Source organism: Diabrotica virgifera, chromosome 7, assembly GCF_917563875.1.
Source record: "Diabrotica virgifera virgifera chromosome 7, PGI_DIABVI_V3a".
Taxonomy (NCBI): domain Eukaryota; kingdom Metazoa; phylum Arthropoda; class Insecta; order Coleoptera; family Chrysomelidae; genus Diabrotica; species Diabrotica virgifera.
In genome coordinates, this window is record NC_065449.1 from 31,439,663 (window position 1) to 31,467,096 (window position 27,434).

Here is a 27,434-nt window from a genome sequence, read left to right on the forward strand (position 1 = left end):
ATACTAGCAAAAGCTGACCTACAAGTGACTACCGGAGACCCTGACAAGACGTGGGAATATACAAAGAGGTTGATCACTGAAGCCATCAACAACACAAACCCCAAAGAAAACATAGATAAGAAAAAACATTGGATGACTGAAGAGACTCAACCTTGTAGAAGACAGACGAAAACTTAGAAACGACACATCAAATTGAATAGAAAAAGAAATAGACACCATAAATACAACTATAAAACACTTGTGAAGAAGGGACAAAAATAATTATATTAAAACTATATGTGCACAACTAGAGGAACATGCTGGCCGCCAAGAATCTAGAGAACTTTTCTCAAAAGGCAAATACCTAGCGAGAGAATTCAAACCACAGACACAGATCATAGTGGAAATACCATAAAAAACCCAGACGGTATCGCAAAGTTGTTTTTATTCCTTATTCTACTTGCTAGGGGCTAACATTCAGCCGAATTTCAAATTTTTTCATCCGTGCCCTTCCGAGATATAAGGGGTCAAACTTTGAGAATTTTCAAAAAATTACATTTTCGAGATTTTTTTTGAAAAAATTTACTCAAGTCTCAAAGCTCAAACTTTTTTTTTATTTAAAGTATGTACGTATGTCTTTTGAAGACAAAAATTACAAACCATTATCGGCTTGCCTTATGCTGTTAAAAAAATGCTGAAAACCGTTTTTAGAGCATACTTTTCTAAAAAGTTTGGTTTTTGATTTATTGTTCTAGGACAAAACTCAGTGAAAGTATTGGCTAAAGAGCGAAGCCATCTTTTCCGTGAAAATGATCGATACGCTTTAACAAAAATGGCCGTCATCGGCAAACTAAATTTTTTAAAAATAAAATAAATGGAATTCTGTAGTCCCTATAGACTGAAGTTTAAAAGGTAGAAAAATAAAAAATATTAAAAATAGTCAAGCAACCATCTTAATTTATATTGGACCACTTGGCATGGATTGACCCATTCTTAATATTCGTCAAATTATCGAAAAATCTCTAGAGTTTAACATAGAAACATATTTTTCTTTGTTGACTATTCCAAGGCCTTCCATAATGTAAAATGGGATAAAATGTGGCATATACTTAAAAAAGTTAATATTGTAGTTTCAAAAAACTTAAAAAAAAATAAAATCTGGAATTCGACAGGAATGTATAATATCCCCCATTCTATTTAATATATACTGAACACATTATGCGTCAAGTTTTTGAGGAATGACAAGGTGAATGGCATAGGAGGAAGAAAAATCAAAAACCTAAGTTATAGTGATGACACTGTTATATTGGCGTTTTCATCAGAAGAACTGGAAGACATTAAGAATAGTGTGACACTACTTATAATGTTGTTCTGAAGCTATTTTCTTGTGGCATTTTTACAATTTTAACTATTTAGAATGGGAAATGAGCCACAATATTATTAAAAAATGATTTTTATTAACGTTTCGACGCCCAAATCGGGTGCCGTTGTCAAAATACAAAATACTATTAATATAAACAAAAATGTTGTTGCTTAGTAAAAAAATTCTTCTAATAATTTATTTAATTTGACTCATTTATATCGGCAATTCAGATACATATGATACATTTTAAAGTAGAAGACTTTAAAATGATATTGCCAATATTTATGAGTTGCGTTCCTGGGACGACTTTACTGAAAGATAGTTCATTCGATTACATGAAATCAACCCCAACTCAAGAATATCCGTCACAAAAAAATCATAGCATGTGATCTGTCTTTAAAAAGACAACCACATGCAACGGTGACATTAAAATTCTCGCGTTAGAGATCTCATAGTAAATCACGAGGGAAAACCAGGAAAAACCTCGTGATACTATCCCGACATCGTAAGTATTTGGTCTTACATTTAATTTACTCTCAAAATTAATACCAAATTCTGACTTTACTATAATTTTGTTTAAATTATAAATAATATCAATAATACATGGGTATATAAGTAATACTAAAATATAAAATATGTACTAACTCGACTATTGACTTACTAATTGTGGTATTTTCTTTCTATTGACTTCCTCTTTCAGTATGGGTATCCACATCCTACTGCATTCCACCGAGGAATTTGCGACACAATTGGTTTCGTTTAGCATAATTAGAGCCGCTTCTTTGATTTTTCTCTTTTTACTATCTGTTTCTTTCAGGACTATACTTGAATCTCTCCACTGAACTCTATGTTCATTATCCCATGCGTGTTGACATATTTGAGATCTATCAAATTCTCTATTTTTAATATAAGATTGATGTTCACTTATTCTAACGTTTAATGGTCTTGATGTTTCACCTATATAAAACTGTTCGCATTCACAAGGTATTTTATAAATACAATTCTTTGTCCTTTCTTGTTCATTGTTAGGTTTAGTTTTAGATAGAATAGATCTCAATGTGTTGGTTGTTTTGAATGTTGTTGAAATGTTGAATTTATTTCCTATTGTTTTAATTTTCTCGGATAGTCCTTTTATGTATGGTATTGATATTTTCCTCGTATTATTTCTTGTGAATGTTGTAGGATCCCGTTCTATGTTGTTCTGTTCCATTCGATCCAATCTTGACAATTCCTTATTTATAAACGATAAAGGATAATCATTTTTTAATAAAACAGATGTTAAGAATTGTTTTTCTTCTAAAAAGGAATTTTCGTTAGAACAAGTAATTTTGGCTCTATCATATAAGGATTTTATGATTCCCTTTTTAACGTTGATGTTGTGATTTGATTTGTAATTGAGATATCTGTTGGTATGTGTTGGTTTTCTATACACTTGAGTCTCATATCCAGTATCCTTCTTTAAGACTAAAACATCGAGGAAAGGCAGGGTGTTATTATATTCCTTTTCCATTGTAAATTTTATTGTCTCTTCTTGATCGTTTATAATATTCAGGAATGTATCCAACAATTCTGATCTATGAGGCCATATTGAAAACACATCATCTACATATCTCCACCATACAGTGGGTTTTAAATTTTGTTTAGAAATGATATTAGTTTCGAAATCCTCCATAAATATATTAGCCAATAATGGAGATAAAGAGGAGCCCATTGCTAGACCAAAATTTTGTTTATAAAATTCATTATTTAGTTGAAAATAGGTATTATTAGTACATAATGTCAATAACTCCATTATAGCTGATACATTTAGTTTTGTCCTAGTTGTCAATGTATCATCATTCTCTAATTTCGTTTTGATTATGTTTAAAGTTTTATCTAATGGCACATTTGTAAATAAACTGTTTATGTCAAAACTTACTAAAATATTATTTGGATTAAACTCAATAGTTGATAATTTGTTTACAAAATGTTTTGTATTTTTTATAAATGTGTCATCATTATTAGCAAATGGTTTTATAATGTTTAATAAAAATTTTGATAGTTCACTACAAGGCGAACTGATGGTACTACAAATGGGTCTAAGTGGTATGTTCGCTTTATGAATTTTCGGTACTCCATAAAAATGTGGTGACTTACTGTAATGAGGTGTAATTAATTTTCTTTGATAGTATGTTAGATCATTTTTAAATTTGAATAAAGTTCTATAGATTTTGTTTTCCAGTGTTTTCGTTGGATCCTTCGTTAATTTGGTATAAGGTCCATTTGTAATTAGATCTGTAATTTTGTCCTCGTATTGTATTTTATCCATTATTACAGTTGCATTTCCTTTATCCGCTGGTAGGATCGTTATGGAGTCATCATTTTTTAAAGTTTTTAAAGCTTTAATTTCCTCTTTACTGATGTTCTGTTCAATTTGATTTGTCTTTTCCAATTCAAGTTTACATAGTACCCTATACTGTTCTTTTTCATGAGTTGGTAAACACTGTGATATTTTTTCCACTGAACTAATTATGTCTAATTTTGGAATAGATGGATGAGTAACAGCATAGTTTAAACCCTTTGACAATACCAAATTCTCCGTTGCATTTAACTGTCTATTTGATAGATTGACAACTGTCGCTAATATGTCATTATTTCTATTTAGGTTATCAAAAGTATGTATACTATTTTGTTCTAAAAGAATATTAAATTTATTTAAATGTATATTTCTTTGTTTCTGATATGAATTTTGATAAATTATGTGTAAACTAAAAATAATTCGATCAAAATCAGAATTTGATATCATTCCGAAAAGCAAATCTTTAATACTTACGATGTCTTGTTCAATAAAAAATAAATTTGGCCTCATAGATCAGAATTGTTGGATACATTCCTGAATATTATAAACGATCAAGAAGAGACAATAAAATTTACAATGGAAAAGGAATATAATAACACCCTGCCTTTCCTCGATGTTTTAGTCTTAAAGAAGGATACTGGATATGAGACTCAAGTGTATAGAAAACCAACACATACCAACAGATATCTCAATTACAAATCAAATCACAACATCAACGTTAAAAAGGGAATCATAAAATCCTTATATGATAGAGCCAAAATTACTTGTTCTAACGAAAATTCCTTTTTAGAAGAAAAACAATTCTTAACATCTGTTTTATTAAAAAATGATTATCCTTTATCGTTTATAAATAAGGAATTGTCAAGATTGGATCGAATGGAACAGAACAACATAGAACGGGATCCTACAACATTCACAAGAAATAATACGAGGAAAATATCAATACCATACATAAAAGGACTATCCGAGAAAATTAAAACAATAGGAAATAAATTCAACATTTCAACAACATTCAAAACAACCAACACATTGAGATCTATTCTATCTAAAACTAAACCTAACAATGAACAAGAAAGGACAAAGAATTGTATTTATAAAATACCTTGTGAATGCGAACAGTTTTATATAGGTGAAACATCAAGACCATTAAACGTTAGAATAAGTGAACATCAATCTTATATTAAAAATAGAGAATTTGATAGATCTCAAATATGTCAACACGCATGGGATAATGAACATAGAGTTCAGTGGAGAGATTCAAGTATAGTCCTGAAAGAAACAGATAGTAAAAAGAGAAAAATCAAAGAAGCGGCTCTAATTATGCTAAACGAAACCAATTGTGTCGCAAATTCCTCGGTGGAATGCAGTAGGATGTGGATACCCATACTGAAAGAGGAAGTCAATAGAAAGAAAATACCACAATTAGTAAGTCAATAGTCGAGTTAGTACATATTTTATATTTTAGTATTACTTATATACCCATGTATTATTGATATTATTTATAATTTAAACAAAATTATAGTAAAGTCAGAATTTGGTATTAATTTTGAGAGTAAATTAAATGTAAGACCAAATACTTACGATGTCGGGATAGTATCACGAGGTTTTTCCTGGTTTTCCCTCGTGATTTACTATAAGATCTCTAACGCGAGAATTTTAATGTCACCGTTGCATGTGGTTGTCTTTTTAAAGACAGATCACATGCTATGATTTTTTTGTGACGGATATTCTTGAGTTGGGGTTGATTTCATGTAATCGAATGAACTATCTTTCAGTAAAGTCGTCCCAGGAACGCAACTCATAAATATTGGCAATATCATTTTAAAGTCTTCTACTTTAAAATGTATCATATGTATCTGAATTGCCGATATAAATGAGTCAAATTAAATAAATTATTAGAAGAATTTTTTTACTAAGCAACAACATTTTTGTTTATATTAATAGTATTTTGTATTTTGACAACGGCACCCGATTTGGGCGTCGAAACGTTAATAAAAATCATTTTTTAATAATATTGTGGCTCATTTCCCATTCTAAATAGTTAAAACTACTTATAATAGGCCGCTCACAACCTGGCCTATTTCTTTCCGAAGCTTCTCGGCGTTACCGGAGAATACGATTCATTTCCACGGCATTCGGAACGAGCGCTACCGAAGTATATAAGGATGAGAGATTAATTTTAGCAGGCCAGTCAGTCATCGACGCGTAATAATTATTGTATTCGAATCGAGTCCTTCGCCGGGTATTTTGAAATATATTTAGACAAGGCGAAAACGGCGGGTTCGTTAGAAAAAATATTCCCATGAAATTTTTTTGCATGATCACATTCGTAAGACATCCCAGAATAAGGTTCAAAAAGTCGCCCACGTGAAAAGTGGTCTAATTTAAAAAAAAATTTTTTTTAATCAAATTTCAAAAATCAATATTTTAGACCCGTACAAATTTTTGTTGGGTTTTTTGGACCATTCTGGACAAAAAAGTTGTCTTGTAATTTTTCTCTAAAGTTGATCGTTTTCGATTTATAAACAATTTAAAATTGAAAAAAACGAAAAATGGCGATTTTCAAGGCTTAATAAATTGGTTAAAAGTTATTATTATGAAAGTCAGAAAGTGACTAAATCAAAGTTTAAAGCCCCCCCTACATGACCATGAAGAAATTTTTGTCATAATTTTATTACTAAGCTGTTATTTTTAAGTAATAATAATGAGCGCCAGCACGTATTAGGCGGCCGTCTATGGTGAGTGCGAGAGAGTTCAATTCAATTCAATGTCCCATTCCGGCAGTCCAATGGGGCATCTTACTCGCACTCACATTTACAGCCGCGTCAATACGCTCGTACGGCTTATTATTAATAATTAAAAATAACAGCTTAGTAATAAATTAATGACACAAATTTCTTTAGGATCATGTAGGGGGGCTTTAAACTTTGATTTAGTCACTTTCTGACTTTCATAATAATAATTTTTAACCGAGTTATTAAGTCTTAAAAATGGCCACTTTCCTAAAAAAATAGTGTCCAGACCAAAAATAATAATTTCTGCAATTTGATTAAAAAAATTGTTAAAAAAAATTTGGACCACTTTTCTCGTGGGGGACTTTTTGAACCTTATTCTGGGGTGTATTATAAATGTGATTATGCAAAAAAATCTCATGGGAATATTTTTTCCCACGAACCCGCCGCTTTCGTCTTGTCTAATTAGTTATTGGAATTATTATGTTTTAGTTATTCTTTCACGGTTTTTGCTCTAAATTTTAAAGAACCGCTTGGATTGACATGAAATTTGGCATACGCATAGCTTACATGTCAAAGAAAAAAAGTGATATTGTGCCGACGTGTGCTTTTACCCTGGGGGTGACTTTCACCCCCTCTTGGGGGTGAAAAAATATATGTCCAAAACAACTCCGGAAATGGGTAAACTGACTAATTTTAAGTAACTTTTGTTCTATAGAGCTTTTTCGCCAAGTCAACACTTTTCGAGTTATTTGCGAGTGAATATGTTCATTTTTCAACAAAATAACCACATTTTTAGACGGTTTTTCGCAAATAACTCAAAAAGTAAGTATTTTGTCGAAAAAACCGTTCTTAGCAAAAATATAGCCTATAAAAAAGTAAAAAAAATGGTGTACGCGTTAGGTCTCTGGATCTCGTAGAACCAGAGTTATAGCCAATGAAATATAGATTCATATTCACCAAATTTCAAATAGAATATTTCGACGTGAAATATCCAAAAAATTAAGCACTTTTTGGGGAAAACCCATTTTAACTTTTTTAAAGTGTTTAAAAAAAGCTTTATTTCTGTTTTTACGAAAAGTTTCTAGCATTAAATTTAAGCAAGTTACGCTCAAAATAAAGTTGGTCCCTTTTGTTTTTGCAAAAAAAAATCGGGAAGACTACCCCCTAATTTTATATGATCTGTAAGTTTCATCGATTCAAAGTGTTTATTTTTGAAAAAATTTGGTTTCAAAGTAAAATTTTTAAAAATTTAAATTTTGAAAAATATGCTTTTTTCAAAATAACTTAAAAATTGTTAGAGATACCAAAAGTCTCGAAATACAAAAAAGTCAGATTTGCTTTTCTGAATATCATGTATTTTTTTGTTTTTCTGTTAGACAAAAATTGATCAAGATTTGGTGTTTCTAAATTTGCATACATTCGTGATCAGTGACTCGTTCAACCCCTTTTAACTACAGCCGTTTCAATAATAAGGACTTTGAACCGATGAAACTTACAGATCATATAAACAATATATACACGAGTCAAGAAACTTGTGAAGTCGACTAACTTTATTTTGAGCGTAACTTGTTTAATTTTGATGCTAGAATTTTTTTTTATAAAACAAAAATGAAGCTTTTTTTAAACACTTTAAATAAGTTTAAATGAGTTTTCCCCGAAATGTGCTTCATTTTTGGTTATTTCACGTTAAAGCATTCCACTTGGAATTTGACGAATATGAACCTATATTTCATTAGCTATAACTCTGCTTCTACTGAATAAAAAAACGTGATATATTCACTATTTTTTTAAATTTTTTATAGGCTATATTTTTGCTAAGAATGCTTTTTCGACAAAATACTTACAATTTGAGTTATTTGCGAAAAACCGTCAAAAAGCGTGGTTATTTTGTTGAAAAAATGAACATATTCACTACCAAATAACTCGAAAAGTATTGACTTAGTGAAAAAACTTTATAGAACAAAAGTTACTTTAAATTAGCCAGTTTACCCATTTCCTGACTTTGTTTGGACGAATATTTTTTAACCCCCAAGAGGGGGTGAAAACCACCCCCAGGGCAAAAGCACATATCGGCACAATATCACTTTTTTTCTTTGACTTGTTAGCTGTGTGTATGCCAAATTTCATGTCAATCCAAGCGGTTCTTTAAAATTTAAAGGTTTTGCAATATTTTACCGTTAATGAATGGACTATTAGTAGAATCATAAATTTGAGTTTGTAAATAAATTAGATGTGTTAGTTTGAGTTATTTGTAAGCAATAAATAAATTACATAAGTGATGTGAAATAAAATAAAGTAAGTCTTCCTCTATTGAAATTAAACTTAGCGCCTAAAAACATAAATAATAAAATAGCGTAAAACAGTACAATAGGCTAGGCACGGCGGGTACGGAATATGGTTTGAAAATAAATATACAGAAAACCAAAGTAATGATCATCGATAGAATCAGAAACAGCCAAACGGCTCTCCAGCAAAGTCCATTTCCAACAATTAAAATGATTTGGACATGTTATGAGATCAGATGGAAAGACTTACATATTATCCACGGAAAGGTAGAAGGCCGAAGATTACGAGGAAGATCTTCAATAAGATTGATTGACCAAATTACAGGAATATGCAAAAGACCTATGCATGAGTTAAAAGAAATGACCAAAGACAGAGATCTCTGGAGACGGACAATACACGACATCACGAACCACTGCACTCCCTCCGGAGGGTCAGGACTGAAGAAAGAGGAAGGGGGTGGATAATTTTAATTTGCTCTTGACACATGCCCAGCCCAATTGGATATCTATTTTTATAAAGATATTTCATCCTTCACTTTACTATTTCTTTATACTTCTCGTACAATTCGTAATTATATCGCCTTCTCCAAATACCATTTTTACACATTACGCGAATTATTCTTCTTCGTATCGAAAATATGAAATAGAATTTAAAACTTTCTTATAAAAATGCCAAATAATGGAAACAGAAAAATGCCACACGATGTAAGTTTCTGACAGAGCTGAAGTGGCCCCACAAATTTAACCCTTTAACGCTCTCTGGTAGCTATATATACCATAAGCTATTACGGCTTAATTTGTCATCAGAATTGCGATGAAAACAATTTTTATAGGCGAAGTCGATACACTGAATGCTTGCTGGTAGGTGTGAATATCGAAAACCTGTATGCGGCGTGGCAACCACGTGCTTTTCACAAAACTGGTATGATAAGCTACCAGTGCCCCTTTCTGCCAAAGGCTATGTAAAAAATCGTTTAATTTTATTTTTGTTTTTTGCACAAGTGTCATTTGGAATAAACTACTTCGACAAAAATTGAAGGTAAGTGTCAAGTGTACTTTTTTCATTATTTTTAACTAACAGATAATTCTTTAAAAGCATGCACTGGCATAGTTATTGCAATAATAAATATGTTTTATCAGAATTGTAACCCCAAAATTCATTGTTTTTATTTATCCCGGCATACAAACAATTTTTATTTTTTCGTTTTGAAACTTATGCCAGTTAATAAACAATATTGTGGCAACAAATTTCTGTAAAAATCTTGTTGTTTGACATTAGCGATAGGAAAATATTTTTAATCATTTTGAGGATTGTACCAAATAAGAGGTAATTTTTTCACATACTAAACCAAAAAATCGTAAACCAGAGATCGTAGTTTACGCCCAATACTAAAATTTTTACGAATACATTAAAGCAAAGTTTAGTATTTATTTGCTAGACAAGGTTCTATAAGACTTTAAATTATTTATTAGACCTATTTGTCATTACAATTTTTCCAGTACATTATTTAGGTTTGGTTAGATTTTTCCAGTACATTACTCCTATGTTTTTTAGATGTCTAGAAACCGACCGCTTACAGAAGCTGAACTTCAGTATATAGTAGACCATCTAAGTGATGAAGAGTATTGTCTTTTTGAATTTGATGGCGATGGGGATGCGGACGACAATTTCTCTGAAACAAGCTCAATTTCCAGAACTCCGTCACAATCCTCGACTAGTATCGACAGCCAGCCGAAAGGTTCCAGTACTTCAGTACAGTAGTACAGCTCTTGAAAAGGGTGCGCCAATGTACTCTTACAAGAAAGACAAATAATTCTAGCGGAAACGAAGATTTTGATAATTCCGATCAAGATCCTCAGTTTGATCCAGATGACGGATTTGGCTTCAAGCACAACAAGCTGGCTAGGTTATTTCCTAAAAACATTTTTTCTGATGAAGACTGTTGAAGGATGAACAACTGTTAACATTACCTCAAGCAAGAAATTCTCTACCTTTTAGACGCAGCAATAGTAAACAGCTATATTTTATAAAAGAAAAAAAGGAGGAGACTCTGAAAAAAAAACTCAAGCCTATGACTGCATAACAGTTCCGCAGTGAACTAGCTGATAATTTTATTAGCACTTTTACTTTCACAAAAAAATCTGGACCACCATCAAACTCAACTTTGAATGCTGGTTCACATTTATCCACCAAAGGAACTTATAGGCGCTGTGCCCTTTGTGCTTCATATAAAAAGAAACAAACACGCATCAATTTGATTTGTCAAGTTTGTAACGTTGCTCCATGAAAAGACTGTTTTGCACCCTACCATAGTAGATAGAAAGTTCTTAGATAATAAATTTAAAATATTACTGTATTTAGTTTTTTTACATTTTCAAAATAAAGTATGTTTTTTATAAATTTTTGTAATTGTTTTTACTGGTCGTTATATATACCATTGCCCACTAAGTATTAGTTGTTTGTCAAAATGCACACTGGTAGCTATATCTACCACCCTTTCCAGCCCGTCTGGCACAGAAAAAATTTTTTTAAACATTTTTTTGTCTTATTAACTATGCATAATGAACTACTTTTACTATTCAAAAGTATAGTTTTACAAAAACAATAGTTCTGCCCGTTAAAGGATTAACCCATTACAGGCTAGCGTCCTATTTAGAGCATATAACATATAGCATTATAGCATTATAGCAATAACAAATTTTGTCTTCTTCTTCTTTCTCATAATCCTTAGTTCCCTTTAGGACGTCGGATAATCATTTTTTTCAAAAGAAATAAATATTGGTTTAAAATACATGGTGATATAAGTTTGGTTGTATGTATTATATATCTCTTATTTGGCAGTGACCGTGTTGAATAAATTAAAAAAAAATTTAACTGAAAATAGTTACTTACTAAGGGAAGTTTTTTGTAATTTTTTATTTTTCTCTATAATTTCCTTTTCTTCCATTATTCTCTTGCCTAAAGGAGTTCCTCTCCAATCGGGATCATTTTTAACGTCATCTTCATCCACGAAATCGTCTAATGAGATCTGTAAAATAAACAACCAAGCCAAGTATATAAAAACGTTTTAAAAATAGATCAAACAGAGCAAGATATCTTAAAATTGTTGAAAGACTGATAAGTTTAGTACACACTTGAATGAATGAGCTAATGGTCAAAGTATATAAAAAAGTACCGGCTACTTCGGGTTGTAGGTGTTTGCATTACGAACATTGGTCTGCTGATCAACTCCGGATGATGAAATATTATTTTTCTTTGATTACTTGATTTTAATTAAAACAATAAAACAGTAAGAACAACCACTTAGACGTTACAAACATATAAATTTTAGTCATGGTACGGTATTACCGAAGTATCACGGGTATAATTATTGCCTATATAGTATGGTATAACTAGACTCAAACCCAGACATCCAAAGTGAAAGTTATTCTCCAGCACCAAATGGTTCTATATGGTCCACCTAATGTTCAAAAAAAAGTCACACCATTTTGAGCGTCGGGTTTGGGGGGGAGAGGGGAGAGAAATCGGTAAATTCGTAATTTTTTAGGTTTTTCGTAAATATTTCGAAAACTATACGATTTGGCATAAACGACCTTTTATACAAAAATGTTCTACATTAAATTTAAAATAAAAAGGACCGATGCATAATGCTTCTAAAATGAACGGTTTCAAAGTTACGGAGGTAGTATAGTATAATTGGTCCAAAAAAGGCCCAACCTAAACATCAAAAGTAAAAGTTTTCCTCCAACACCAAATTGTTCATATGGTCCACCTATTGTTCAGTAAAAAGTTACACCATTTTGAGCGTCCGGTTTGGGGGGGAGATGGGGTAGAAATCGGTAAATTAGTAGTTTTTTTACGTTTTCGTCAATATTTCTAAAACTATGCTTTAGCGTAAACAATTTTCTATACAAAACATTCTACATAAAATTCAAAACAAAATAGGTTCTCTACATAATTGTTATAAAATCAACGGTTCCAGAGTTACGGAGGGTAAAAGTGGAGGTTTTCGATACTTTTTATATTTATTGGGCAATTTCCTACTGATTTTTTTTAACAGGATTGGGTTTTATAAATCAAATTTGCTATTTCAGTGGCCGATGGTATGTTAGTGATAAGCCCTTGAAGAAACGTCAACCTTACCACCCAAAATCATCATCAATTGCCCAAAAAATATAAAAAGTATCGAAAACCTCCACATTTCCCCCTCCGTAACTCTGGAACCGTTGATTTTATAACAATTATGTATAGGACCTTTTTTGTTTTAAATTTTATGTAGAACATTTTTGTATAGAATATTGTTTACGCTAAAGCATAGTTTTAGAAATATTGACGAAAAACGTAAAAAAACTACTAATTTACCGACTTCTCCCCCATCTCCCCCCAAACCGGACGCTCAAAATGGTGTAACTTTTTACTGAACCATATGTGGACCATATAGAACAATTTGGTGTTATAGGAAAACTTTTATTTTTGATGTCTGGGTTAGGCCTTTTTTTGGACCAATACTATCTCTGTAACTTTGGAACCATTCATTTTAGAAGGATTATGCATTGGACCTTTTTTATTTCAAATTTAATGTAGAATATTTTTGTATAGAAGGTTGTTCATGCTAAACCGCATAGTTTTAGAAATATTGACGAAAAAGGCAAAAAACTACGAATTTACCGATTTCTCCCCCCTCCCCCCTCCCAAACTCGACGCTCAAAATGGTGTGACTTTTTTCTGAACATTATGTGGACCATATAGAACAATTTTGTGTGGGAGGAGAACTTTCACTTTGGATGTCTGGGTTATGCCATCTTTTGGATCAATCTTATCATACTAATAGTAGCCTAATAAAATATAAAAAAAGTCAAAATGTAAATTCGTACAGGTTAAAACAAATTTTATACCAAAGTTTAGGTGGGTACAAAAGATATTTTCAAGAAAGTATCCAAATCATACAAGGGGATCATAGTTTAAATTATTAAAAAGGGGTCATTTTTGCAAAAAAATACTATTTTAACTGCTGAGGTAATTCGCTTATTAGTGAAGGTCTATGGGATTTTTTTCTGCAAAGTTGAGCGGTAAATCTTTCACGTAAGACGTACTAAACTAAATTTGACCCCCTATTTATTTAAATAATTGTATATATAACTTTAAAAACATATTTGCAAAAAATTATTTTTAGCGTTTTAAATAATCACTATAAAATATCTTATTTTACAGACTAAGTTGCTCTATGTTACCAGTATTAAGCAAAAAAAAAAATTGGTCTAAAAATATTTAATATTTTTTGAGATATTTAATTTGTTTATTAAATATTACTATATTTTCAATTGCACAAACGCGGTTGTTGCCAAAAAAATATTCACCTGCTTGAGATCTCATTATTTTTATTTTTATGTATATTTTCGATAAATAAATTGATAAATTCAAATTTCAGTTAAACTCCCCCCTAAAATGGCATTTGAAAATTATTCAAATTTGTTTATAATTTGTTTTTTTAATAACGTCGCAGGAATTAAGTATTTTGAAATGCTGTTTCGATAATTGGGATCCTGGGAATTTTTTATTAATTAACAAAAATGTTTTGTCTTTTTTTCTTCTTCTTTTTTTCTTGGAGTTATATTACTACGGGCCCTTTTAGGGTTAAATTTTATTAAGAATGTCGAATCTGAGTTGTAGATTCTAGACCTAAAAATATTAAGATTTAACTAAAATCTCTTAAATAAAAGGTGGCTACTTACTGAGTTACAGGGTGTTTAATTTAAAAATTTAAAAATTATTGTTACCAAGTACTTTAAAACTATTTGACGTATCCTTATCATACTTGGCACAAAGTGTGGCTATTATACACCTTACTAAATTGTGATTAATAAACGTTTCTAGCTAGTGCCAGAGGCGTACGACGGGGGATAGTGGATGATTGACCCTTCCCAAATACTACGCCACTGAGTAAATTACTATTTTAACGAAATTTTTCGATTCTCCTATACTTTGTATGTAAATAACTTTATTGGTATCGATAAAGTCATCAGTTTGAGAGATATCGGAAGTTTAAAATGAATGAATAAAAATAACTATTTAACTATGCCGTTTCATTCTTGACGTCCAATATCTCGAACACTATGACTTAATCGTTACCAGTAAACAGTTTAATTGCATAGAAAGTATTGTTGAATCGAAAAATTTCGCTAAAATAGTAATACCCTCAGTGGCGTAGAATTTGGGAAGGGTCAACCATTAACTATCCCCTGTCGTACGCCTCTGGTAGTAGCTAGAAACTTTTATTTATCACAATTTAGTAGACTGTATAGAACCCACACTTTCTGCCAAGTATGATAAGGATACGTCAAATAGTTTGAAAGTACTTGGTAAAAATAATGTTTAAATTTTTACATAAAACACCCTGTAACTCAGTAAGTAGCCACATTTTATTTAAATGATTTTAGACCAATCTTAATATTTTTAGGTCTAGAATCTACAACTTGGGAGATTCGACATTCTTAATGAAACTTAACCCTAAAAGGGCCCGTAGTAATAGAACTCCAAGAAAAAAAAAGAAGAAGAAAAAAGGACAAAAAAATTTGTTAATTAGTGAAAAATTCCCAGGAACCCAATTATCGAAACGGCATTTCAAAATATTTAATCCCCGCGACGTTATTAAAAAACAAATTTGAATAATTTTCAAATGCCATTTTAGGGAGGAGTTTAATTGAAATTTGAATTTATCGATACATTTATCGAAAACATACATAAAAATTAAAAAAAAAAAAGATCTTAAGCAGGTGAATATTTCTTTGGCAACAACCGCGTTTTTGCAATTGAAAATATAGTAACATTTAATAAACAAATTCAATATCTCAAAAAATATTAAATATTTTTCGACCAATTCTTTTTGCTTAATACTGGTAACATAGCGCAACTTAGTCTGTAAAATAAGATATTTTATAGTGCTTATTTAAAACGCTAAAAATAATTAATTGCAAATTTTTTCTTAAAGATTTATGCATAATTATTTAAATAAATAGGGGGTCAAATTTAATTTAGTAAGTCTTATTTGAAAGATTTACCCTTTAACTTTGCAGAAAACAATCCTATATACCTTCATTAATAATAGAATGACCTCAGCAGTTAAAAAAGTAATTTTTTTGCAAAAATGGCCCCTTTTTAAGTATTTAAACAATGATCTCCTTGTATGATTTGGTTACTTTCTTGAAAATATCTTTCGTACCCACCTAAACTTTGATATAAAATTTGTTTCAACCTGTACGAATTTACATTTTGATTTACATGTAGTGTAATTTTATTTTACTAGTACTAGACTATAGAGATATGGGTCTGTCGTATCGCGAAATTTGCTGTCGTGTTAATTGTCCGACAATGACAGTTATGTGAGTGTGTCGTGTGTGGACAAACGAAGGTAGAGGAACACGAAGAAGACCAACTGGTTAACCGAGGCGTACCACAGGACGTCAAGATAGGCGCTTTAGACTCCTGGCTCTGCGAGACCGTTTTGCTACTACGCGTCAAATCACTGACCAGTGGTTTGTAGTAGAAGATAGACTTGTTTCTATACGTACCCTATATGCTCTGAGCTTCGCTGGTGTTGCTCCTAGCGGATTACTAATGCAACTTTCAGCGGTAATTTTTAAATTTATTATTTAATTGTTATCGCTTAATATTTACAACGCAAAAAAGTAATTAAATTGTAATCGATTTTTTAAAGATGTTGCTAATAATTTTAACGTTCTATTAATGAAATATTAATTTCTTACTTCGGATACTTTCACAATTATCGTGTAGATGGCGCTTAGATTAATTTATAATTACATATTACGAAATATTAAAAAAACTTAAATTCAGTATTTAAAACGTAAGTATATTTAAGGTAAAAATATACACCACAGCTTTGACCAACTAATATTATTTCCTATTAATGTTTTTAATTTCAATGTTTTAAATTAATCACTTTGACATTTATGTCAAATTTCCAGTAAAAGCTTACAGACTTGTCACTACTGGCACTCGCGAATTTTTAATTATCCCCTCTACCTACTAGCATTCGAGCCTTTGAACTGGTTTCATTCCGCCCACGACGAGTGCTTCCTTTGACTGCGGACCACTGTCACCAACCTTTGAATTGGTGCAGAGAACGGCACAGATAAGCCTTATGAGCCACACCTTGAAAATCTTTCTACGTATCATCCACAGTAGAATCAGAGATAAATGTGAAGAAGACCAGGATGAAACACAATTTGGCTTCAGAAATGGACTGGGAACCCGGGACGCACTCTTTGCACTAAATGTGTTATTGCAGAAATGCCGAGATCAAAGGAAAGACGTCTTTGCTGTATTTATTGACTATGAGAAGGCCTTTGATCGAGTACAACATCACAAATTAATTAAAATATTAAAGGATAAAGGAGTTGATAGTCAAGATGTGCGAATCATAGAAAAATTATACTGGCGTCAAACAGCGACAGCTTGCATAAATGGAAAATCAACAGAAATATGCAAAATACAAAGAGGTGTCAGACAGGGTTGTATACTGTCCCCACTGTTGTTCAATTTGTATTCAGATAGAATATTTAAGGAAGCGCTGCATAATTTGGAATGGGGTGTGAAGGTTAATGGAATTCTGATAAACACAATCAGATATGCAGACGATACAGTTATTTTAAGTGATGATATGAATGGATTACAACACCTTTTAAATGCCATTGACACAGTGGGAAGAGAGTTTGGCCTAAATATAAACTGTTCAAAAACAAAATACATGGTATTTAGCCGTTTGGCCCATCAAGATTCACGTTTATATGTTGATGGTCATATAATTCAAAGAGTACCCAGTTTTAAATATCTTGGTTGCCATATTACTGAACAACTAGATCCAGATAAAGAGATAAAATGTAGAATCGAGATAGCCCGCACCACATTTTTAAAAATGAGGTCATTCTTCTGTAATGATACCTTGCAACTTCAACTTCGAAAGCGCATGATTAAATGCTACATTTGGTCAGTCCTCTTGTATGGTGTCGAAGCATGGACATTAAAAATATCCACCATTAACCGTTTGGAGGCCTTTGAAATGTGGCTGCACAGACGTATTCTGAAAATACCATGGACGGCTATGCTGACAAATGTGGCAGTCCTTAAGAGAGCAAATGCTACCCGCGAGCTGCTTGATAACATCAAATATAGAAAGATGGCCTATTTTGGACACGTAGTAAGGGGAGACCGGTATAATATTCTTCAACTTATTATGATGGGTAAAATCGAAGGACGCAGAGGAATTGGTAGAAAGCAGGCCTCTTGGTTGAAGAATATCCGGGAGTGGACAGGAATAAAGAAAGCAGAACACCTATTTAGAATAGCTCGAGACAGAGACAGTTTCGCCATGTTAATCGCCAACATCAAGGGGACTTGATAGGGCACGTTAAGAAGAAGAAGAACGGCAGCATTGGGTGGTAGAATGGCATAATGCAGCATTCAGCGATGCATCGTGATTTTGTTTAGGTATGCATGATGGTCGTAAGAGGATAAGACGCCGCCGTGAAGAGCGACGAGATATCGGGTTTGATGTTGAGAGGCATCTACACAGGACAGTTGGAGTAATGGTTTGGGGGGTTATTGCCTATGGTAGCCGATTACCACTTCTGTTTATTCGAGGCAGTATGACAGATGCGCGTTATGTTGATGACATCTCACAAACCACTTTACTGCCTTATCTAGACGGCCGTCAAAACGCCCTTTTTCAGGAAGACAACGCGCGTCCCCATATTGCTCGTCGAACTATGGACTTTCTCTAAGAGGCTGGCGTTAATTTTTTGCCGTGGCTACCCCGTTCACTGGATTTAAATCCTATCGAACATGTGTGGGATATGATGGGGAGGAGACTGTCCATTTTGCACCATCCTCCACAGACTCTGGCACAGTTATTCCATGAAATTCAAGTTGCTTGGAACGAGGTGCCACAAGCAGACATCGATCATCTCATTTTGTCAATGCCTAGACGTGTACAGGAGTATATTCAGCTGCGGGGTGGCCAAACACATTAATACTTTTTTTGATTTCATGTCAATAAAAACTCTTGCCAATGTTATCGTTTCATTCTTGATGAAAATGTACCATGTTGCCAAAAAATTAAGTTCCAGAAATGATTCCTTCTTAGTGTAACACTTCTAATGTCACTGAGTATATTTTTAAATTAAATAATGGTTTTCTGCACTAAACGTACTTTGTTTACAAGATGTTTGCCCCTCAGCCGCTGTCAAATGACGTCACTCTGGAATGGTCTATAGAGTTACAAATAGTAAGGACGGCGAGAGACGGTTTCCCAATAGGAAGACGATTAGTGGGAAGACTACGAAAACAATGGAATGACAACCTATTGGAGGCACATTGAAAAAACAGACGGAGTCATGTCTACACAAAAAAAGAAGAAGAACAATAACAATAACTAAAATTAGCTTATTAGCAACGTTCATGTTTTGAGATCCAAGACGATGCTGTCAAAATTCAATCATCAGGAAGTTATACTTACATCATGGAATTTAACGGGCACTGGTTTTAACAAATTTCTGTCTCTGCTATTTTGTAATTCGTTTGGAGGGGTACCATACGCATCACTAGATACTTCAATTTTTACTGCGTCGTCTGAGTCAGCCTGTAACCATTTATACAAATTAATTCAAAAGGAAAATATAAAAATTGCACAATATTGTTTATGACAAGTATATCAAATTGGTACTCAATTCAAAATAAATGACTGCTTAAATGGTGCCGAATTACCAAAAGAATGGAAATTATCTATCACGTTAACTATCAACAAAAATGAAAGCACGGATCAGTGTGAAAATTACAGAGGAATTGCGATAAAAAGCATAATAAGTAGGATGTATGGGAAACTTATTAAGACCAAAATAGAAATTGATTATAGAGATTACGAAACAGAGGAGCAAGCTGTCTTTAGAGCTGGGCGGTCCACAGTAGACCACTTGCACTCAAGTGATTGAGAAACGCAAGTTATTGAGAAAAAAACAGCTGTAGATAAAGAAGTTCACTTGGTCTAGGTAGACTTACAAAAAGCATATGACAGTGTGCCCCTGCAAACTATGGTCAACCCTACAGCAAACCAACATTAAATCTTAAATAGATAAGTCTAATCAAAGCAGTCCAAAGTCTGTATAATGGAACGACTGCAAAAATTAAAACTGGATCAAGGATGTCTGAGGGATTTAAGGTCACGAAAGGACTGAGGCAAGATGCTGTATTTCGCCTACCCTTCTCAAAATTTATCTGGCACAAGCACTGAAGCTGTGGAAAAGAATATGTAATGGCATGGCAATCCCTCTTAATGACGAGACAACACTGCACACTTTATGTTTTGGTGATGACCAAATTCTGATTGCTCAGGATCATGACGACTTTTAACTACATGATGCGGAAGCTAATAGAAGAGTATAACAAATTGGGTCTCGAAGTCAACATTAAAAAAACTGAATTGTGTGTGTATTGGAGGGACAAAGCAGTCTATTACATTAGACAATTGGGTGGAAATGAAATACTATGATGAATACAAGTACCTGGGTACGAAGATAACTGAAGATGAACCATTCGATGCTGCTTTAAAAGACAGAAACTTACAGGGTAGAAAAGCCATTTCCATGATTAACGGCATTCCGTGGGACCAAACAACATCTAAAGCGAACAAACAGCTCAAATATACAATACCAAACCAAGTGTAATCACATATGGTAGTGAAGTTTGGCCGATGAAACAAAGACCAGAGAAAATATTACTAGGAACAGAAATGTACTTCTGGAGAGGAGCAGCAGGCAAATCAAGAAGTGATCGGATACCAAATGAGAGAATACGAGAAATGATGGGAGTCGCGGATACAATAATTGATGACAATAAAACAAAACAACTAATATGGTACGGCCATGTACAGAGAACAACAGATGACAGGATCCCTAAACAGAGAATAAATAAACAGGGAGAATAAAAAGAGAAGAAGGCCGAGAAGAATCTGGAGCGAGGAAATTAAAAAAGAACTAGAGGAAAGAGAAATCCCTCCCGGTCTATGGTTAAACAGAGAAGAATGGCGGTTAGGAGTCATGGTTAGGACATGGTGAATTTTTGAAACAAAAATACGTACCAACTTGGGTTTTAAGAGTCATAGGACATTGTTTTTTAAATTTGTGTAAAGATGCCAACATTTCGAATAAAAGCTACTAAGCTTTTCCTTCTTTTTTATTTCTTATCGTATCTTATTTATTACCATATAATGGTCGCTGTTTATTTATAAAAAAAATAAATAGCGCAAATAAATAATAAAATCGTGAGATTAGATTACAATATGAACTGTTTCATTTACTTACAGGGTTGCACATGAATGTTCTATTCATCTTTTTTTCTATGAGAGCTGGAGTAGGTGGAACCGTTCTGTTGATTACCTAAAAACAGAAATTACCAATATTTTTCAACAAAATATTTGCAATATTTAACCGTGAGTGAGTGGACTATATTAGACCAAAAGGCAGCGCTGAAAAATATCTTTGAATTTACTAAAGCTAGATTTTTCACAGCTGATTACTGTGAGGGTATCAAAGTTGCTTTCCTACGAAGGTAATTAAATCCATTTACTAAGGCTGAAAATCAGTACACACATTCTAAATTAAATATAAATAAAAGTTATTATAGTCGGTCAGTTGTATGACGGGACAGAGCCGGTCGGTCGGCCCCAATAGTCGATTGAGAAAATGAAGCATTTTGGCTCCCAATTTTTTCGTCTAGTATGGATTTACTTGAAATTTTCACAGAAGGTAGGGAATAGATCAAGGATCATTTTCTATATCATGCCGCTATCATACGCTAAAACCTTGGGGGTGGTTGCCACCCCATCTCGTGGGTGGGAATTTTTTGTTACATTTTAACCATGTAATTCGATGGAGAAAGTGATTCTAAGAAAAAAATGTTTTTTACATTTTCCTCGTAAAACTAATATTTTTCGAGTTATTCGCTTGAAAATAACAGTTTTTCGACGAAAAAATCGACTTTTTAGAGGTTTTTTGAGAATACCCCGAAAAATATTCTATATATGTTTGTCGATAAAAAGTTTCTTCAAAAATGATTTTGTAGGATTTTTAAAGAGCTATAAGACTGTGTAAATGAAATTCCGTAAGATCCCCTAGTTTTTAATTGGGGTGGGTTTAAAGGGCTCGAATAAGGGGGTGTTTGCTGGTAAATAGAGGTTTTAAACAGCTATATCTGGCTAACTATTCACTGTAATGAAAATCTATGCACAGGGTAATTTTAGCCAATAAAAAAGCTACAATTTAGTAGTTAATAATTTTTTTCGTATCTTCAATATTTTCGGAGATATTTTGAAGTAAAAGGTGAAAAATACCAAATTGCAAAAAATAAATTTTTCTTTAAACTCCAATTTTTCCAAAATTAGGCATTTTAAAATGGTCAAACTCCTTGAGTGTATTGATAATATAAATATAAAAGGAACTACAGAAAGGTGAAGACCAATTTTGAATTAGGAAGGTAATTAGGGGGTTGTTTTCACTGATTTTTTCGTAGAGAAAAGCAGGTACCGACATTTTTTTGATTGTAAATCGCTTAATTTTCATGCTAGAAACTTTTTATTATTTTTTTTGAAAGGTCTAATTGTATACTTGAAAAAATATTATTTAAGCTTTCCCCAAAAAAATGCAAATTTTTCCCATTATTTGGCTTTGAATATTTCAAATTATGCATTTGACGAAAAAAGCTAACTAGTCCTGTCGCCAGGGGGGGTACAACGGCCTCGTTAATTCAGATGGACTTACCCAAATTTTTTTTATGTATTTTGACCCGTAGAACACGAATTTTTTGGGTAACAGTTGATCCGGATGTCGATAAGATTGTTATAGACCAAGAACTTGAGGAATCAAATAACAGCGATTTTTGGCAAAACAAAACAATATTTTGTATTTTTTGGGTCATTTTAAGCAAAAAATATTTCTACAAGTTTTTTAGTAGGATGCACAGTTTTCGAGATAAACGCGGTTGAACTTTCAAAAAATCGAAAAACTGCAATTTTTAAACCCGAATAACTTTTGATTAAAAAATAAAATAGCAATTCTGCTTAGCGCCTTTGAAAGTTCAAGTCAAATTATGTCGGTTTTGATTATTTGCATTGCTAAAAATTTATTGTGTTATTGCTAAACAAAGCTACAAACAACTAGTGCGTGAGTGATGTTTCTATGATTTCTCATTTAAAATCGAACGAGTAGGTAGAATAGGTACTAGTGCAATCAAGACTATTTCTACGTTACATGCGTTAAAACGCATGTAAAAGCACGGGAAACCCTACGTGTTTATAGCTTTGTTAAACAATAAAAAAATAAATTTTTACCAATGCAAATAATCAAAACCGATATAATTTGACTTAAACTTTCAAATGCGGTAAGCAGACTTGCTATTTTATTTTTTAATCAAAAGTTATTCGGGTTCAAAAATTGCAATTTTTCGATTTTTTTAAAGTTCAACCGCGTTTATCTCGAAAACTGTGCATCCTACGAAAAAACTTGTAGAAATATTTTTTACTTAAAATGGCCCAAAAAATACAAAATATTGTTTTGTTTTGCCAAAAATCGCTGTTATTTGATTCCTCAAGTTCTTGGTCTATAACAATCTTATCGACATCCGGATCAACTGTTACCCAAAAAATTCGTGTTCTACGGGTCAAAATACATAAAAAAAACTTGAGTAAGTCCATCTGAATTAACGAGGCCGTTGTACCCCCCCTGGCGACAGGACTAAACCTTTAACATGCCGTATCTCGGTTTGTATTGGTCTTAAAGATATTGGAAAAGAATTTGGTTTATGTTACTAAAAGATACAATTTTGATATCTACAGATTTTTTGATTAAATGGATATTTTTCGAGGTATGCTCAAAAAAACCCTCTAAAAAAGTCAATTTTTTCGTCGAAAAACTGTTATTTTCAAGCGCGAATAACTCGAAAAATATTAGTTTTACGAAGAAAATGTAAAAAACATTTTTTTCTTAGAATCACTTTTTCCATCGAATTACATGGTTAAAATGTAATAAAAAAATTCCCACTCCGAGATAAGGTGGCAACCAGTGGCGGCTCGTGGCCTTGGAGACAGGGTCGGCAAGGTTTTTTTGTCTCCTCATATAGATATACCATCAAACTAAAAGGCTTAATTAATCATAGGAGATTTTGTTGTTTTTTGCTTTTTTTTTTATTTGATGTACTTGACATTCTCTCTTGTTTCATGGTGTTTCGACAATACGTGTTGATTCTTTTGAGACAAGGTAAATCCCGTTTTTTTTTTAGGCAGAAATTGGTGGTAATAAGAAAATTGATAAACAGTTTGTTGTAATGAATTGCAGTACTTACTACATAGAATTATACATACATATGTATTGTGCAACTTATCACACTTTCTGAAAATATTTGGACCAGCATAATTTTTAAGTACCTAACTTGTAATAATAAATATCTTGGAAATTCTTTGGCGAACGTAACTTTTAAATTTTAAATCGTCAAAGAGGTCAAAAATTTGCAAATCTTCAAAATTCGAAAAACGAGTATCTATTTGCATATAATAGTAGGTATCCAAAATTTTAAGATATACTTACTCGTTTTTCGAGATATGTATCATGTCGTTGTCTTTTTTGGGGTGGTTCGGAAATATCAAGCGAATCCAAAACGTCACTGCGTATATATTGGAAACTACTATCATTACGAAAATCTCTGAGATTTTGCACCAGCTTTCGTATTCTATTTTTAGAATAAATAATGTCAGTTGACTGATTTTGAACAACAAGGAATATCTTGGGCAAACTCTGTCTTAAAAATATTTAAAAAAAATATTGAAAGAGTCATTAGTATTTAATAAAGTTCTCAAACCGATTGCTTCACGGATCGAGGTATAGCCACTTTCAAAATCATCGCCTTCGATAATAAAATCAAAAACTTCCAAAAACTGTTCACGAAAATCTGCTACAGATACTAAAACTATAAGAGATAATCTGCTTAGATAAAACTAACCGAGATTTAAAATTTCATCGCGTCTGACAAACTGTTCGCTTTTTTTTCGAAACAAATTTGTTCTAAAGCAGTAATCCGTTTAGGTGAGCTAAACTGGCAAGAAAAGACGATATTCTTTATTTTTTTACACGTATCACGTAAAACTAAATTCATTATATGCGCATAATAGTGAGTAAATAAAGCTTGTGATGCAATAGTTTTAACTTTTGCCTGGAGACTATTCAATTCACCACTCATCACAGCAACGCCGTCATAAGATTGCCCCAGTTTGCCCTACCAATTTATTTTTGGTATCAAAAAATTTGAATCTGTTCTTTAAAACACCAAAAATATATTCTGCCTTATTGCTTTTACTCACATCTCTAAAACCTAAAAACCTCTCATAAATATTACCACGTAACGCGTATCGAACAACAATAATTGATAATTGTGAATGACATGATAATCAGAAGTTTCATCTACTTTCAGTGAAAAGCAAATAGTTTTCTAAATCTCAGATTCAACAACGTTATTCAAAATTTAACTATTTGATTATATGTATTAGTTCATTCTGTATTACGAATACACTTCGAATCAGAAAGTAAATAGGTATTTCTAAAACAATTTTATTAATTCTCTATAATTACTATGATTTTTAACAAATGCTTCGATCCATCATGTGCACTAAATGATAATTCCTGACAACTTAAAAAAATTACAATATCAATTAAACGACGTAAAACGGCGTGATTATTTTTGACAATTTCTACCGATGCATGCTTCCAAATGAAACACCGACCGGCAGACCGAAATGTGCCGTACTTGCCGCTTAACCTGCCATGCCGTATCTGCTATTGCCCACGGAGAAAAGTAATGTTCGCTTGCTCATCGACTTGTTATGTTGTTGAGTTTTACGTGTAAATTGTCAAGCTACGGATGTTAGGGACGGCTAGCCGAAAAGTCAGATAAATGGCTCGGATCATTCATTTTTTGAGAAGTCTGTTATGCGCAGGGATCACTTAACGCTCGGATTGATCAAATTCTTCTAAAAACCATGAATAAAATTTAGTCTGTATTATCTGATAGATTTTTTTTTATTTCACAGATACAAATATTTAAAAAATCTATATCTATAAATGTGTGGGTCGGCACTGCCGACCCTGCCGATCCTGACCGGCCGCCACTGGTGGCAACCACCCCAAGGTTTTAGCGTATGATAGCGGCATGATATAGAAAATGATCCTTGAGCTATTCCCTACCTTCTGTGAAAATTTCAAGTAAATCCATACTAGACGAAAAAATTGGGAGCCAAAATGCTTCATTTTCTCAATCGACTATTGGGGCCGACCGACCGGCTCTGTCCCGTCATACAACTGACCGACTATAATAACTTTTATTTATATTTAATTTAGAATGTGTGTACTGATTTTCAGCCTTAGTAAATGGATTTAATTACCTTCGTAGGAAAGCAACTTTGATACCCTCTCAGTAACCCCTGTTCTACGTTTCGCTTGACCGACCGCAGTATATTTCTCTACACACTCACAGTAATCAACTGTGAAAAATCTAGCTTTAGTAAATTCAAAGAGATTTTTCAGCGCTGCCTCTCCGTCTATATTGTTTTTGAATTTATGGTCTTACGATATAAGGTCGATGTAATTTAGTATATTAGCAATAATTATAAAAAAAACCGATCAAATTGTGTTCTAATTATAATTAATTAGTAATTAAAAATTACTTAAAAGAAAGTTAAAAAGAAATTCGACCCGGGCAGATATTATTTCAGATTTTTTGGAAACAATTCTAAACAAAAAAAGTCATTTGTAATTTTTCTCTTAAGTTGACGTTTTTGAGTTATAAACAATTTACAACTGAAAAAAGAACGAAAGATGACGATTTTCAAGGCTCAAAAACATAAGTAAAAATATCATTTTTGAAATTACCTTTGAAAGTACCTAAATTCAAGTTTAAATTTTATTCTATCTTTTCTTGATAAGTATTTTGTACTTATTTCATTTAAAAACATTGTTTTTTAATTGTTAATGCCCGTCTTCCCTGGAGGGACCCTCCTCATTAACAATAAAAAATATATTTTAGAATAAAACATGGCAAAAATTCTTATCGGGACCTGACAGAAGAAGATTTGAACTTGAATTTAGGTACTTGATGATTACAAAAATAATATTTTTTATGTGTGTTTTTGAGCCTTGAAAATCGTCGTCTTTCGTTCTTTTTTCAGTTTTAAATTGTTTATAACTCGAAAACGATCAACTTCGGAGAAAAATTACAAAAGACCTTTTTTGTCTGGTTAGAATGATCCTAAAAATCATGAAATAATATCTACCTGGGGTCCAAAAATTTTGTTTTAAATTTATACAAAAACTCATTTTTTAATTATTAATTAATTATAGTCAGAACAAAATTAGATCGGGCACCCCTTGTTTTTTATAATTATAATTTTTAACATACTAAATTGAGTATCAAATAATTTTTATCCGTTAAACAGTTCGGTGCAGATCGACCGTATATCGGATCCTCTAATATTATAGAGGGAATTAAAACAATAAAAATATACTTACAAATTCTTCTAATTTTTCTGTTAACTCATCATTTTTGAGTTCCAATTCTTCAATCTGTTTCTGAAGAGCTTCCTGTTTAGCTAAAAAAAAAATGGCAATAATAAATTGAGATCCAA

The 27,434-nt window shown here is 32.4% G+C and overlaps 1 protein-coding gene across 2 annotated transcripts in view; it reads right to left on the reverse strand.

Annotated features, from left to right (window-relative positions):
• The window catches only part of LOC114332959 (chromosome-associated kinesin KIF4), a 137,796-nt gene that overhangs the window by 16,623 nt on the left and 93,739 nt on the right, over window positions 1–27,434 (reverse strand). For both annotated transcript variants that reach the window (XM_050655196.1, XM_050655197.1), the window contains exons 14-17: window positions 27,319–27,398; window positions 21,073–21,147; window positions 19,233–19,355; window positions 11,594–11,729 (exon numbers count right to left, since the gene is read on the reverse strand). In XM_050655196.1, coding sequence (XP_050511153.1) covers window positions 11,594–11,729; window positions 19,233–19,355; window positions 21,073–21,147; window positions 27,319–27,398 — 414 coding nt within the window. The remainder of the gene's footprint in view (window positions 1–11,593; window positions 11,730–19,232; window positions 19,356–21,072; window positions 21,148–27,318; window positions 27,399–27,434) is intronic.